We start from the raw sequence: 16,309 nt of genomic DNA on the forward strand, positions 1-16,309 counted from the left end.
ATGTTGGTCTAGGCAGTGAAAACCAGACAAAAAGAAAACAAGTATGAAGAAAAAACTCATGGAGGAATAATACAGTGGAACTCACCTATAGTCCTTCTCTCCAATTTAGAGTAATTTCTTAGAGGTACATTTTTTATAAAGGGGGTAATGCTCTTTAAAAACATTGTGTTCAAAGCTAAATCTGTAACTGTGAAGTGACAGCCACATGTTGCTCCACCATGTCAAAATATTACTTCTTACAACCTCTTTTCAAATTGGTGTAGAAAATGCTACACTTGAAGAAGCTATTTAAATGGGACTTAATTTTCTAATTTTTTATAAACTGTGAAAGTAATTTTTATGCCTTACCTTTACATGGAGAAATTAAGTCCTCTTTCTTATCTAAGTGATCTCTGTGGCACTTAACATGGCATCTTCGACATTCTAGGGCAGGAGGTGGCTTAAAAACATGCCAGAGAGGTTTGGCACAGGCCTCACAGTTGGCAGGAAAGTGGTAGAGTGTAGGAATGAACTCATGGCCTTTGTGGTTTTGAAAATTAGTCTTTTCAGCTTGCTGTACTGATTCCATCTCTACATCTTTTCTACATTCACCTTCATTTGCATATAGTATCTACATTCAGGAATGGTAAAACAAAGATTTTAAAAAGTCTTAATTTGTACATAAAAGTTTCACATGTATAAAAAGCATTGGTAATATTTGCATTTACTTCACAAAATGCACTTAGTACTTAAGTAAAAGATCTATTATGGTTTTTACCTGGAATATTTTAGGAATTTCTTCAGTTTCAGCCCTGTAAACATCTCCTTGGGTTACAGGTCGAACGTGAAACAATTTACTAAAATAAAAATAAGTATGATTTAAGCTATTATAAAAACTCATCTACAGTAAAAGAGAGATATTTCATTAAAGAAAACATAGAGATAGGAAATAAGAACATTACAAGATGTTCAACATCATTAGTCATCAGAGAAATGCAAATTAAAATTACAGTATCACTATATACCTGATAAATTTAAAAACTAAAAATAGTAATAATGCCAAATGCTGATGAAGATGCAGAGAAACTACACCACTCACACAATTATGGCAAAAATGTAAAAGCTGCAGAGCCACTTCGAAAAACAGGAAGGCACTTTCTTACAAAACTAAACAAACATATGCTTAACATATGACCCAGCATTTGCACTCCTGGGCCTTCATTCCAGAGAAAAGAAAATTTATATTTATAAAAAAACTTGTGCATAAATGTTCACAGCAGCTTGATTTATAATAGCCAAATGCTGAAAATAACCCAAATGAATGGTTAAACAAACTGTGGTACATTCATACCATGGAATACTACTTAACAATAAAGAGAAATAAACAACTTGGATGAATCTCAAGAGAATTAAGTGAAAAGAGCCAATCTCAAAGTTTACATACTATCTGATCCCATTTATGTAACATTCTTGAAATGACAAAACTACAGAGATGGAGAACAGAGAACAGGTAGCCTGGGATTAGAGTGGGAAGGAGAAAGGGCCCTTGTTATGGCTACAAAAGGGTAGCAAGATGGGTCCCTGTAATGGAACTGTTCTGTAACTGGTGGTGTTCATATGAATCCATACATGTGACATAGGCTTATAGATTAGAAAGAAGCACATGATTATATTTGTAGAAAAGTCCTGTGGAATCCACCAAACACCCCAACAAAACTAGTAAGTAAACAGCAAGATTAAAGAATTCAAGATCAATATATAAAAATGAGTAGTACTGGAACGACTAGATATCTACATGGAAAAACACACACTTACACATTCAAAACTAACCTCAACTGCAACCTCTTACCAAACACAAAAATAAATTTTGAGATTAATCATAACTTAAATATAAAGCCTAGAATAAAATTCCTCAAAGAAAACACAGAATACCATCACAACCTTTGGGTGGGCAAAATTTCTTAGACTACAAAAGGTTGTGATTCTTAAAACTGGCTTCCATTAAAAGATACCATAAAGAAAATGAATAGGCACATATAAATTTACATGAAGTTCTAGAATGGGCAAAACTTGATAATAAAATTCAGATGATCTTTTTCTTCCTCCTGAAAAAAGTGGGCTTTCTAGGTGATGGAAATATTCTTTATCTTGTTTTACATGGGTGTTTGTAATTGTCAAAAGTCAGTGAACACAATACTTAAGATGTATGCATTTTTATTACACAAAAATTCTGCCTCAATAAAAGGGTAAAATAACCAACTTTCATCATTCTGGAAGTACTTAACTTTTGAAGTTGAAAGATGGTATCTTTAATATTAGTGTTTATGTATTATTCCACCTAAGTTGATCATTTAAATTTTCACAACTAATGCTTCTTTAAGACATTAGGAAATAAAAAAAAAATATGGTACTGGCACAAGGACACACAGATCAATAGAAAAGCATAGAGAGCCCAGAAATAAACCCATGCCTTTTATGATCAATTAATCTACAACGAAGGAGGCAAGAAAACAAAATGGGAAAAAGTCTCTTCAACAAATGGTGCTGGGAAACTGGACAGCTACATGCAAAAGAATGAAACCGGACCACTTTCTTTTACCATACACAAAAATAAACTCAGAATGGAGAAAAGACCTAAATATGAGACCTGAAACCATAAAACTCCTAGAAGAAAACATAGGTAGTAAGCTCTTTGACATAAGCCACAGGAACATTTCTCTAGATAGGTCTCCTTTGGCGGGGAAAGTAAAGCAAAATTAAACTCTTCGGACTACATAAAAAAGGCTTTTTACATAGCAAAAAAAAATTTTTTTTTAAAATCAATAAAACAAGAAGATAACCTACTGAATGGGAGAAGATACTTGTAAATGATCTATGGATTAAGGGGTTAATATAAAAAATATATACAGAACTTACACAATTCAACCCCCCCCCCCAATAACCCAAATAAAAATGGGCAGAGGAGGGGCACCTGCCTTTGAGGCAGAGCATCTGCCTTTGGCTCCGTTCATGATCCTGGGGTCTTTGGATCGAGCCCCACCTCAGGCTCCCTCCTCAGCAGGCAGTCTGCTGCTTCTCTCCTTCTTCCTCTGCCCTCCCCCTCCCCCAGCTTGTGTTCGCTTCCTCTCTTTCACCTGTTCTCTCAAATAAATAAATAAAAGCTTAAAAAAACGAGCAGAGGGCACGAACACACATTTTTCCAAAGAAGACATACAGATAGCCAAAAGACACAGGAGAAAATGCTCAATATCCGTAATCATCAGGGAAATGCAAATAGAAACAACAATGAGGTATCACCCTATACCTGTCAGAATGGCTAGGTTTAAAAATACAAGAAATAACAAGTATTGGCAAGGATGTGGAGAAAAAGGAACCCTCACGCACTGCTGGTGGGAATGTAAGCTGGAGCAGCCACTGTGGAAGATAGTATGAAGGTTTTTAAAAATATTAAAAATAGAATAACCATATGCTCCAATAATTCCATTACTGGGTTTTTACCCAAAGAATATGAAAATACTAATTCAAAGGGATATATGAACCCCTATGTTTACTGCAGCATTATTTATAACAGCCAAGATATGGAAGCAACAGAAGTGTACAACCATAGGTGAAAAGATTATTCAGCCATAACAAAACAAAACAAGAAATCTTGCCATTTGCAACAACATATGTGGAGTAAAGAAAGTATAAAACTAAATCAAATAAGTCAGAGAAAGACAAATACCATATGACTTCACTTATATGTGGACTTTAAAAAACAAAACAAATGAACAAAGAAAAAAAACAACTAAAAAACCAGACTCTTAAATATAGAGAACGTTTAAACTGATGGTTACCAGAGGGGAGGTGGGTGGGACAGTGGGGGAAATACTAGGTGAAGAGGATTAGGATTATACTTATTGTGTTAAGTAATGAGTAATGCTCAGAATTGTTGACTCACTTTGTTATATGCCTGAAACTAATATAACACTGTATATTAATTATATTTGAAAAAGAAAAATTGAGAAATAAAATTTCAGTACTCTTTGGTAGTTACTTAATTCTTTTTATATTCTAGCTATAACTGACTTCACAAATGTTTAATTCTAAAGGAATGGCAATACTTCATTTTAAGTTTATATTTTTCATGAATAGCACCCACCACATTTCACTTTGAATTTATATTTTGTTGCATGTTTTACCTTTTTTACTACTTCTTTTACCTACTACTTCTTACTATCTGTAAGCTCCTTAAAAATGGAACCATCTCACTCATCTTTGTACAATCTATAAGACCCATGATGATACAGGCAGCAGTGCTTAAGAAAAGGTTTTAGAATGAATACAAAGGAAAAAGCCTAAGCTTATTAAAGGCCTCTATTAAAAACAAAAGATATATTTACATTTCCTTAACAATGACCTCATAATTATATATAGTACTTTTGGAGATGTTCTTAGAACCTAAAACCAATCAACACTTGAAATAAAAAATGTGTCTTTAGAATACATGAATCAGCTATGCAAAATTTTCCCTCTCACATTTTGCTAAAGATGTAATGCAAAGTTTTAAAGTTTGTTAAGAGAAGTATGCAACATTATTTAACAAAATATAAACTAAATTCTAAGTCTAGGGGTGCCTGGTGGCTCAGTTGGTTAAGCAGCTGACCTCAACTCAGGTCATAACCTTAGGCTTCTGGGATGGAGCCCCATGTCGGGCTCCATGCTCAGTGGGGAGTCTGCTTCTCCCTTTGCCCCTCCCCCTACTGGAGCTCTCTCTCTCTCTCTCAAATAAATAAATAAAATCTGAAAAAAGAAAACCTAAATTATAAGTATAAAAATAATTATCATAAGTTAATATTTAACTGATTTAAAATTCAACCAAAGGCAACTTACTCTATGTCCAATACCATGGATGGACTGGATTGTTCCTTATCTTGTTCATCATTATAGAACAAAATTTTTTTGCTGCTCACCACAACATACTGAAATGAGAAAAAAAAAGGGAATATATATACAAGCAACATTAACTTGGTTTAAAATAATAAGCACAATACTTGACATTTATGTCTAAAGTGTACTGTATTAATCTGAGATCAATGCTAAAAATAGATCAGTTAATACAAGTTCTATGCTTTAGAAGTAAAATATATAACAGAATATCAATTAGAAAAAATGAGGAATATAATACCTGCTTCTTCCAGCCATATCGTTTGATATTTCCTCGATTTGGTATTGAAAGCCAACCTTCAATTCTTGACTCTAGGAGAAAAATAATATATTGTCTTCAGTCTTAAGTTGTAACAAGAGGAAAAGCTATTACATGTTGTCTGACAGCATGCAGCAACAGGCATTTGAACACAGCTAAATGAATAAGTGCTATAATTTGCTCTTCCATGCTTCAAATCACACAAATCAACTTTAATGGCCATACAAATATTGCAGAAAAAAATCCCAAGCCACTTTTCCCATATAATTAACATTTAGTACTCAATTATAAAAGTATGAGGTAAAACAATACCCTTAAGAGCCAGGCAAGACTGGAATGGATTGCAGCTTAAATGGGATATGATACAGAAGACTTTAAATATCATTTAACACTCATAAAAATACTTAGCAAAAAAAAAAAAAAAAAAGCAGCAAAGGGAAAAAAAAAGAGAAATGATTTACAAAAAAAAGAGAAAAAAAAAAAAAAAATAAAAATATTATTAAAAACAAAAAAAAAAACTAAAAAAAAAAAAAAAAAAAAATGCAGCAAGTGGAACAAATCAGAGCGATGATTTACACAAGAAAGAGCAAGCAAAAGTACAGAGAAGTATCCTATTACTCACAGAAGATAAGAATAGAAGATAAATAAATAAGGAATGCAGGCAGAATCAACTAGATATAAAGAATAAGAGACAAGCATTTTATTTGTTTTCTCAGCACAATATTCTGATAAACTTTTTGGTAAAGCACCTATAAAATTTCAATAAAACTGTCCAAATCTGGTTGGGGAGTACTTAATTCTAGAGTTAAGTCCAAATGCAATTCTTACCAAACTAAAGAGATATAAACGAAGTCTTTTAAGTATGTTATACCAGAATTTGATCAACAGCAAAAGAACATAGAATTGAGTTGGTTAGCTGCTAATATTTTAACCAGTTTGTGCATACTAGAAATTCCTTGACAAATTCAATCAAGGCATTTAAAAATAAACATTATTACTATTTAAATATAATTAATGCTTATTAGAAATATCTGGAGGAAAAGAAGATTCTGTTAGAAATGATTATTTTATATTAGGTTAGAAATAAGAGCATTTAATTGTTTTCTATCTTTAATATTTAAGACACAAAAAAACAGAAAAGTAGCCAATTTTCAAGTATAATGCTCAAATCATGACCCTAATGGGAATATATAATGTCTTTCTCCACATAAACCACTGTAAAACATCAAAGTCTTAGAATAATTAAAACAATAGGTAACATTTACTGAACATTTATGGTTTGACATGTGCTTTCCAAGTAACATCCCATATTACATACCTATTATCCCATGAATATAAGATATTATATTCCTGTGAATACAGGATAGGATAGCTTCTACTATCATTCTCCATTTACAAAAGAAGACACTAAGGTTTAGAAAGTAAACAGACTTGCTCAAGAGTACACTCTATCAGAAACTGTCAAAATAGTAGGTTTACCCTAATTTCTGGGCTTGTGTTCCTAGAACATAATGCCACTCTGTCCTTTAACTAAAAAGCTTTGCAGTTAATTGAATCAGAAGTAATATTCTTCTTGTTCTAACTTCTTCCATGCACCTAATGTCCTTTGGTTTTGTTATTCCCCTTAATCTAAACTATAGTTGTAAAGGTGGAGAAGATAATGAGAAACCTGAGCTCAAAATGATCCTCCTCTTCTCCCAACATTTTTCTTAGTTGCTGTTAATTTAGTTCAGCAATAATTATTTCATCTTCTTAGGTAGTTCCTTGATAAGTTTTGTAAGATCAGGGACCATATCATAACACTATTTTTATACACCTCAAGATATCTGACACACAAGAGTAGGTAGGTACTTGACAAGTATTTGTTGATTATTTTGCAATTTTTTTTTTCTGAATTAGCCACTCTCGTAAATAACTGTTATAATTTAAAAACCAAAGGGTAGCTTCATATTAAATAATATGCAGAAGGTTGCTAATCACTCACAAATATTCTATCTTACAAAAGCAACAAGTTATCGCTACTAAAATTTCCCTGCAGTGTGTCCCAAACTGCAGCTCTACTCCTCCTAAGTCTATTTAATCAAGTAATTCCTCACAAAAAAGATGTGAAAGTCACTGAAATCTTGACATTTATATAAAATTGTGTATGCCAAAATACCCCATCCCCCAGTTATTTCTCTATGAGAATAAATGCCAAAATTATTTATGCCTTATGGCTGTAGGTTCTTAAGAAACAGAGCTAAGGAACCATCCCAAAATATTTTAATTGTATTCAGAAGTGATATAAAAAAGGAAATTAATCAATGCTCAAGATTTCACATGCATTATCTCCAAACCATTGATTAGATTTGGGCACATCAGAAGCTGTTATATACTCAAATACTTGAAACACACTAAGAAATCCACTATTTACAGGTTTAAATTACATAGACTGAGATAAAGCTAGATGGAGAGAGAAAAATGCAGATAATCCATAAGAGACAATGAATATTAACAGAGTGTTGATATCAAGTGTTTGCTCTAGTGCTTCATCTACTTTTACATTCTTTTCAGATTATTAGCTCAGTGGTTCCAAAAGAAGGAAAGAGAAAGAACAAGGGAGGAGAGGCAGTTATCATGTTAATCTTTTTGTCATCAAGGCAATGGGAAAATCTTAACCCAAGTGTAACTTCTATATTTATACTGCACTAAGACACAACCTGCTACAGAACCAAAAAGAGGGTGAAGACATAAAAGAATCAGGCGAATAAAAGTGATTTTAAGAACTTCACAGGATTGTACGACAGATCATTTTTTCCTAAGTTTTTTTTAGAATTGGGAAACTTAAGAGGAACCATCTAGTTAAGGACAAGATGCCCACTAAGGTTATAGAGGCTTAGCCCTAGATATACATGGTAATTAAATGAAAACCTTTATATTGAATGATGAAATCTATTACTAAGTCATTATCAGTTCATCCACCCATTTTTTTTTTAAAGATTTTATTTATTTATTTGACAGAGAGAGAGAGAGAGAGAGAGAGCAAGCGAGCAAGCAAGCACAAACAGGGGAGCAGCAGGCTGAGCAGGAGGGAGAAGCAAGCTCCCTGCTGAGCAGAGAGCATGACATGGGGCTAGATTCCAGGACTCTGGGATCATGACCTGAGGCAAAGGTGCCCCGATCCACCCAACTTCTTGGGGGGAAAAAAAAACAAAATAACAACAAAAAACATCTCAGGGTATTTGGGTGGCTTAGCTAGTTAAAAATCCAACTCTTGGTTTCAGCTCAGGTCATGATCGCAAGGCCCTGGCACTAAGCCCCACCTCAATCTCCTTCTCTCTCTCTGACCTTCCCCCTCCTTCCCACCTGCATGCACAACATGCATGTGTGTTCTCTCTTTCTCTCTCTAAAATAAATAATCTTAAAAAAAAAATCTTGCTGGGCTAAACAAATGATCCATATTTCAAAAGGCCTTTATTTTAACTGTTAAGTAAATGTATGCCATACAAAGTTCTCCCTTTTCAGCCTGTAGTTCAATTAACTAATTTTCTAAACTAAGTAAAATTAATCATTAGTCATTATCTTTAAAAGTTTTAGATACTTGAATCATATGTAACTCTCTTAAATTAAGAGCGACTATCAGAATTCTTTAACAGTTCTTCCTACATATGATGGCAAAACCTTAACTTTATTTGCCAACGCCCATTTTTAAGTTCTAGTAAATTGATTTTTTTTTAATGGTAACTCTTTTTTTAAAAAAGATTTTATTTATTTGACAGAGAGAGACACAGCAAGAGAGGGAACACAAGCAGAGGGAATGGGAGAAGGAGAAGCAGCTTCCCACTGAGGAGGGAACCCGATGTAGGGCTCGATCCCAGAACCCTAGGATCATGACCTGAGCCGAAGGTAGACATGTAATGACTGAGCCACCCAGGCACCCCAAGTTCTAGTAAATAGATTTAGAACAGATTTTTAATTTACTAAACAAAACATCTGATGCAAAAATGGGTTAAAAAAATAAAGATTATCCACTACTGTCTACATACAGTGTGAAAGTTAGCACTATAGAGATCTTTGTAACGTTTCAAGACTAAGAGTGCACTAATAAGAGACAGGGATACCTGACTGTCTCATTTTATAGCAATGAAGAATGCCCACCAGTATTATTTTTTCCTTCACTTGGTTTGAATTTTGAAAACCTTACAACAAAATCTCTGAAAATACACAGCTATTCTAAGTAATGTAACTCAGAATGGAGCCAGTAGCAACATTTTACAGTTTCTTTGCCGACTGATTCCTAAATGGATTTATTAGGTCAGGATTCAGAAATTTAAATGGAGCCCTAATTTAAATCTGCCAATCAAACCATCTGATCATCCTGAGTTTAACTTTCTTGAATAAGCCAGAATGGAAGACAAAACTCGTCACCTGCCTCCTCTTTAGATGTCTCCCAAACTCATCATTCAATTCAAATTATTCTAAGTAATATTCATCAATAAAGTCTCTGCAATGTTTAACCTAATATAAAGAAAACCAAGGCAAACATAATAAGACATTATAATCAAAGTTAAACGGAAATGGGTGGAATAAAGACAAAAAAACCTGGTCAGGATATTTAACTTCCACTAAATTGAGTAAGAATTCCTTTACTAAATAACTCAAGACACAGCTTGGGGTTAATGAAGAGGGACTCTAAGCTACAATTTCATTTCAACAATTTCAAGAATGTAGCCAAACATCCCTAAAAGTCATACTCTGATGATTAAATCTAACTTTTGAAAGATTTTCAAACAACAGCTGAACTAAGAGGTTCTTGTTAAATCCAAAGTGATCCTCTGATAAAGGACATGCACCTACAAGATTTTCAAGACGCAGTAGGTTTCAGAGAACTAATAATGGGAAAACAGAAGGAACTCCTTGACCATTGTAATAAGAAATTTCACTCTCTGTCCTTCTCAAGTATCTAATTTGGGGCTAGCAAAGACACAAAAGGAAGAGGGCAGGGATGACATGGTATACAAGTAAGAGTTAAATCTAATACACTATTCAGGAAATACATAAATTAAAATCGATTTTCATGTTTATGACCATGTGAACAAAACTTCTAAAACCTTGAACAAAGGATATGTAGATGTCAAATGTACGTGTGTGTATATTTATACCCTATTTATTCCTAAATTGAACTTATGTGTATTGCCTACCTCTGTTAAAAAAAATATAAATGTACTGGGGCACCTGGGTGGCTCAGTGGGTTAAAGCTCTGCCTTCAGCTCAGGTCATGATCCCAGGGTCCCAAGATCGAGCCCCGCAATGGGTTCTCTGCTCAGCAGAGAGCCTGCTTCCCACCCACGCTCTGCCCTCTGCCTGCTGCTCTGCCTACTTGTGATCTCTCTGTCAAATAAATAAATAAAGTCTTAAAAAAAAAATATATATATATAAATGTACTATAACTTACACTACAATAAACCCAAGAATGGGTGTTTATTTTTTAATTTACTCTCTACCGGAGGAAAAAAAAGACAAAGGAAAAAAGTCTGAAATGCTACATACTCACTTTTGTCTTTAATTGACTACCCCCTCACTGCATCTCTCAATCCTTTTTAATCTATTTCTCTAAATTTGAAACTTAAAGTCTGACCAAAGTTTATCACTACTACATTAGAAAGGTCTCTCTATAGGCTGCTGTGGTTTTGATTATTAAGCCCAGTTCTTAGTTTTTGTACACCAATACAAAAAAACAAAAACATAAACATTAAAAAGCTGTTACTCATGAAAACATATAATTTTCTTTAAATAGTGAAAGGTAAAAGCAGCAGCTTCAACTTTCACCATGGAGTTAAGCGTTCATGGGTTCATAAGGTTCTTCAAGATTTTTATTCAGATACAGCCTCTCAGATTTACTTTACTAGCCTAAGATTTCTTTCGACTGCTCTTATTCTATAAAATGCAGACATAATCAGACATTGGCTATCAGAAACAGAAACATCTTAAGGTCCATGGAAAAAAATGACAAAGGGTAGAAAGTTAAATGAAAGAAACATACATTAATTTCCATGTCTTTAATCAAACCTGAATGAACAGGAATATTCTTACCTGGAAGGTTTCCATCAGTTTCATCAGCACTAGGAAAACTAGCAACACTTGTAGAATCCGAAAGGTCCAAAAGTTTAGCACGCAATTGCTCTATATCACTCTCTTTGCTAGCCAATTGCATCTGAAGCTCATTCTTATGTGCACATTCTTCTACCAATTGCTATTTTGAAAAATACAAAAAATCATTATCAAATTTCCAACATTAAGAAATTAAGAACTAATGGAACTGTAAATGATAAAGAATCTAAAGTTGCTCTTCCTAAAAAATTAATGTAAGCTTCATGAATGCTCAATACTACAGATTATGATATAATTATAAAAATGTAAGTTCTCTTCCTCAGTAATACATTGTTTGGGTAACCTCCTTTTCTCCTTGCTTTAAACAAATCTTTTGTTTTAATTTTTAAATACAAAGCAGCTGGGACCTGGGTAGCTCAGCTGGTTAAGCACCCAACTCTTGATTTTGGCTCAGGTCATGATCTAAGGCTTGTGAGATCCAGCCTCGCATCAGGCTCTGTGCTGGGCGGGGAGCCTGCTTAAGATTCTCTCTTGCCCTCTTTGTCTGCTGGGCCCCCTCCCTCTCTCAAAAATAACTAACTAACTAACTAACTAACTAACTAACTAACTAACTAAATAAATAAATAAATACAAAGCATAAAAAACCAAACACCAAACACCTGTTAAAAACAACAGGAAATGCTTTTACGGCTCCGAATGAAATAGTTAAAAGGTACAAAGAGCTGCTCAGGACAGTAAAACCACAAATGATAGCCAGTGCTTGCATCTAAATCAGTCTAGGTCCAGAGACCATATTCTTTATTTTGTACTATTAACAAGCCAGGAAATATCAAAAAATTAAGTTTGATATTTTGATTTCTGAAAAGTGAGTCCTAATTAGAGAAAACAAAAAATCTATAATACTTCAAATCCTCTATCTCGACTATACTTAGTATTTTCCTAATCCTATCTCTATTTCAGTCTAACGTCAAAGAGGCAAACCCTTGGTAGTTTCTCTCGAAGCAGCATCTTTAAGCAAGCAAATGCTAATGGGTAAAAATTACTCAAATTATCATGGTTAATAGATAACAGAGTATCTTTCTAGTTTTTCAAGATCACGGTTCATATCAGAGTCATAAAAATCAATCTGTGGACTCTACAAACCTGAATATGCGTTTTTATACTAAAAAATCTAGATAAGATCAACAGATGACAGGTATAAATAGCAATGACAAATTAAGAAAACAATCCTGCAAACACACACACACACACACACACACACACACACACACAAACCTTACCGCCTGCATGTCATTGAGTTCCTTCTGATGTTTCACTACCATCTGGTTGAATTTCTCTCTTTCTTGGTTGAGTTCCAGTTGTAGCTTTCGATTTTCCTTCTCTTTCTTTCTCAAATCCTGTGTATTAGCTTTCTTTCTATCAATTTTAAAATCTTTCCGATTCATTATTTCTGCCAATTTGTTAACAGCCTATTAAAATATTAAAATATTATTAATAAAGGTCTGTATCATCTAATTATATACTATAATCTAATTATATCTAATTTAAATCTCCACTAAAATATATTTTTCTTTCCTTCAAAATCAGAAAGCAGGACTGTGTGTGTAAGGATAAGAACCTAATGAAGGTTGGGACATGATAACTAGTAGCATGAGTAACTATTACCGTTTGATCTCATTCAAATGTAAGAACCAAATAGGCTTGCAAAAATCCATTTATAATTCAACAATTATTCAGCACTTGTTATAATGTAGGCACTATGACTGGTACTAGATATAAAAATAGAATATACAAGGGCGCCTGAGTGGCACAGTTGGTTGGGCCTCTGACTCTTGGTTTCTGCTCAGGTTGTGATCTCAGTGTAGTGGGATAGAGCTCAGGATCAGGTTCTGCGTTCAGTGCGGAGTCTGCTAGGAATTCTCTCTCCCACTGCCCCTTCTGCTCATGATCTCTCTCTAATAAATAAATATATCTTAAAAACAATAGAATATACAGTTATGCCCCAAAGTTACGTCCATCATCCCTAATCTGGTGGAGGAGCCAGACAAGCAAGCATTATAGTAGAGAATGGTGAGTAAAAAGAAAAGAGGCAAAAGGATGCTATGGGAGCAGTACCTAACTGAAACTTGGGAGGTCAGGGATGGCTTCCTGGTGTACCTGCTATGTGTCCACATATGTTTCTTAAAAAGACAAACAGGAGTTGAATAAGCAAAATGAAACAATATTAAAGAGGGGAGTCAGGGACAGCCAAGAATGGCATTACGATCAGATGAAACAATACACAGGCAATAGGGCCTAAGATAATAATTTTTTTCTTCTGGACAAGGAGAAAAGTAAGCAGACAGGGAACCAGACTAGGCCATACTGAGGTCCCTTTGCATGTAAGAGGGAATATAAATGTTAGCCGAGGCTAACCCCTTCTGCCAGAGGAAAGAATATATTCAAAATGAGACAGAAGTCTTAAAAACATTAAGCTACATAAACTAAAACATAAGTCATGGTATTTTCAGCAATGATGTTAAAAAAAAAAAAAAAAAGATTTTTTCCATTAAAATAGAAAAAAGGGGATGCCTGGGTAGCTCAGTCCGTTAAGCTGCTGCCTTCAGCTCAGGTCATGATCCCAGGGTCCTGGGATCAAGTCCCACATCAGGCTCCTTGCTTGGCAGGCAGCCTGCTTCTCTCTCCGCCTCTGCCTGCCACTCTGCCTGCTTGTGCATGAGCTCACTCTCCCTCTCTCTCTGACAAATAAATAAATGAATAAATCTTAAGAAAACATGCCTTTAAAAAAAATATAGAAAAAAACCTGAGCCACTATCATTTCCATGTAGATTTGGTCCTATCTAGGATGAGGAGCCCATAAATTTTTTAATGCAGTAAAAACTTACTTCACTGAACTCATAATATTTTTTTTTTACAATAGTAAATCTAACATATTACAAGAAAAATCAAACACAAAAATGTATTATGAAGAAAGTGAAAAGCCCTTGTAGTATCATCCATCAAAGAGCACCTCTGCTTAAGTCTCTTCTTTCAATCTGCTGGGTGTGTATCTAAATTTTCCCTATGTATATATAAGCTGATTACAAATCTATTTAAATTTAAAAACAGAATCATGCTGTACATTCTGTGCTGCGACTTGCTTTTTAAATTTGATTTTATATATACATCATAAGAAATATTTCCCTATGTCACTATGTATCTATTTCATTTACTTTAAAAAAAAAATGTATTTGATAGAGCGAAAGAGAAGCAGGGGGAGATGCAAAGGGAGAGGGAGAAGCAGACTCTCCACTGAGCAGGGAGCTTGACATGGTACTTGATCCCAGGAGTCTGGGATCATGACCCAAGACGAAGGCAGATGCTTAAGCGACTAAGCCACCCAAGTGCCCCTACTTCATTTATTTTTAATGGCTTCTTTGCACTGCATGGATGTATTATGATTTGTCAATACTATGCTGATGGGTGGTTGGGTTAATTTTACTTTTCACCATTAAAAATATTGTTGCATAATTACATCTGTATATACTTCTTTTGAGCATTTATGGAGATTTTAATATAGGATAAATTCCTAAATGTGCAGTTACTAGGTCAAAGAATATGCACATTAAAATGTGTTAGTCTGTGTTAATCATTCTCATAGTTTACTCCCTCAAAAACTATACAAATAAAATTTCCCCATGTTCTTGCCAAATATGAGGACTGTATCTAATTTAAATGTGCCCATTTGTCAAAAACATACCTCATTATTACTTTAATTTCTATTTCTTGGCTTACTGTTATGGTTGAGCTTCTTAAAATTCTTTACTGTTTCCTTTTCTCTTAAATGCCCTCCTTTTTTCCACATTAAATTGCCTTTTTAAAATTTGGAGATACTCTTTATATTTATCTGTATTTGCTATAAATACTCTACTTAGTTTTTTTCTTTCAGCTTATGTTGTTTTGGACTCCAGAGACTTGAATTTTTGTGTAATAAACGTCAAATGTCAATCTTTTTTCTTCATGGTCTCTGTATATAAAGGTACACAGAACTTCCACTGAAGGATTCTCAACAGATATTAAGTGCATTTTTGAAAGATTAATCTGGTTGCAACATAAAAAACTGCTGAAATGGAGAGGAGGTAAGTGGTAAAGGGGCTATTACAAATGTTTAATAAAAAAGTAAAAAAAATACTGGGACGCCTGGGTGGCTCAGTCTGTTAAGCATCTGCCTTTGGCTCAGGTCATGATACCAGGGTCCTAGGATTGAGTCCAGCATCAGGGTCCTTGCTCAGCGGGGAGCCTGTTTCTCTCTCTTCCTGCTGCTCCCCCTGCTTATACATGCTCTCTCTCTCTCTGGTGAATAAATAAATAAAATCTTTAAAAAAAAAAAAGAAAAGGTAAAAAAATTTATTTTATCATAAAATCAACTGAGGTACACACTATGTTATGAAGAATTTAAACTACTAGATAACTTAATAAAATGATAAGATATCAAGTTAAATCTGATCTAGCTGCTTCACTAAATACACAGCAAAATGATACAGCCATCCCTATAGTTTATTTATTCCTAGTTCTTCTCTTTTGGCTTTAGTCAAGTGTTTTCACTAAGTTTTCCTACCGTCAATTATGGGTCTTCTGTACAATCTAAAATATGTTCTTACTAGTCAAATGATCAGGCAAGCTACTTTCTTTTTCCTTTATTAAAATTCTAGTTAGTTAACATATAGTGTAGTATTAGCTTCTGGATAGAAACTGATGATTCATCACTTATATTAACTAACCCAGTACTCATCACAAGTGTCCTCCTTAATGCCTGTCACCCATTTAGCCTACCCCCCACCTCCTTTCCAGCAACCCTAAGATTGTTCTCTATAGTTAAGAGTCTCTCTTATGTTTGTGTCCCTCTTTTTTTTTTCCTTTCCCCTACATACATTTGTTTTCTTAAATTATACTCATCAGTGAAATCATGTGGTATTTTGTCTTTCTCTGACTAATTTTGCTTAGCATAATACAATACAGTTCTCTCCCTGTGGCTGCAAATGGTAAGATTTCATTCTTTTTTTTTTAAGGCTGACT

At 34.2% G+C, this 16,309-nt stretch overlaps 1 protein-coding gene across 2 annotated transcripts in view; it reads right to left on the bottom strand.

Annotated features, from left to right (window-relative positions):
• LOC111142435 (Rho associated coiled-coil containing protein kinase 1) overlaps window positions 1-16,309 on the bottom strand; it is a 159,261-nt gene that overhangs the window by 3,336 nt on the left and 139,616 nt on the right. For both annotated transcript variants that reach the window (XM_022495564.1, XM_022495563.1), the window contains exons 26-31: window positions 12,535-12,723; window positions 11,237-11,396; window positions 5,147-5,217; window positions 4,852-4,940; window positions 758-836; window positions 349-610 (exon numbers count right to left, since the gene is read on the bottom strand). In XM_022495564.1, coding sequence (XP_022351272.1) covers window positions 349-610; window positions 758-836; window positions 4,852-4,940; window positions 5,147-5,217; window positions 11,237-11,396; window positions 12,535-12,723 — 850 coding nt within the window. The remainder of the gene's footprint in view (window positions 1-348; window positions 611-757; window positions 837-4,851; window positions 4,941-5,146; window positions 5,218-11,236; window positions 11,397-12,534; window positions 12,724-16,309) is intronic.

This window comes from Enhydra lutris, unplaced genomic scaffold, assembly GCF_002288905.1.
Source record: "Enhydra lutris kenyoni isolate GAN:26980312 unplaced genomic scaffold, ASM228890v2 scaffoldscaffold8, whole genome shotgun sequence".
In the NCBI taxonomy this organism is placed as follows: domain Eukaryota; kingdom Metazoa; phylum Chordata; class Mammalia; order Carnivora; family Mustelidae; genus Enhydra; species Enhydra lutris.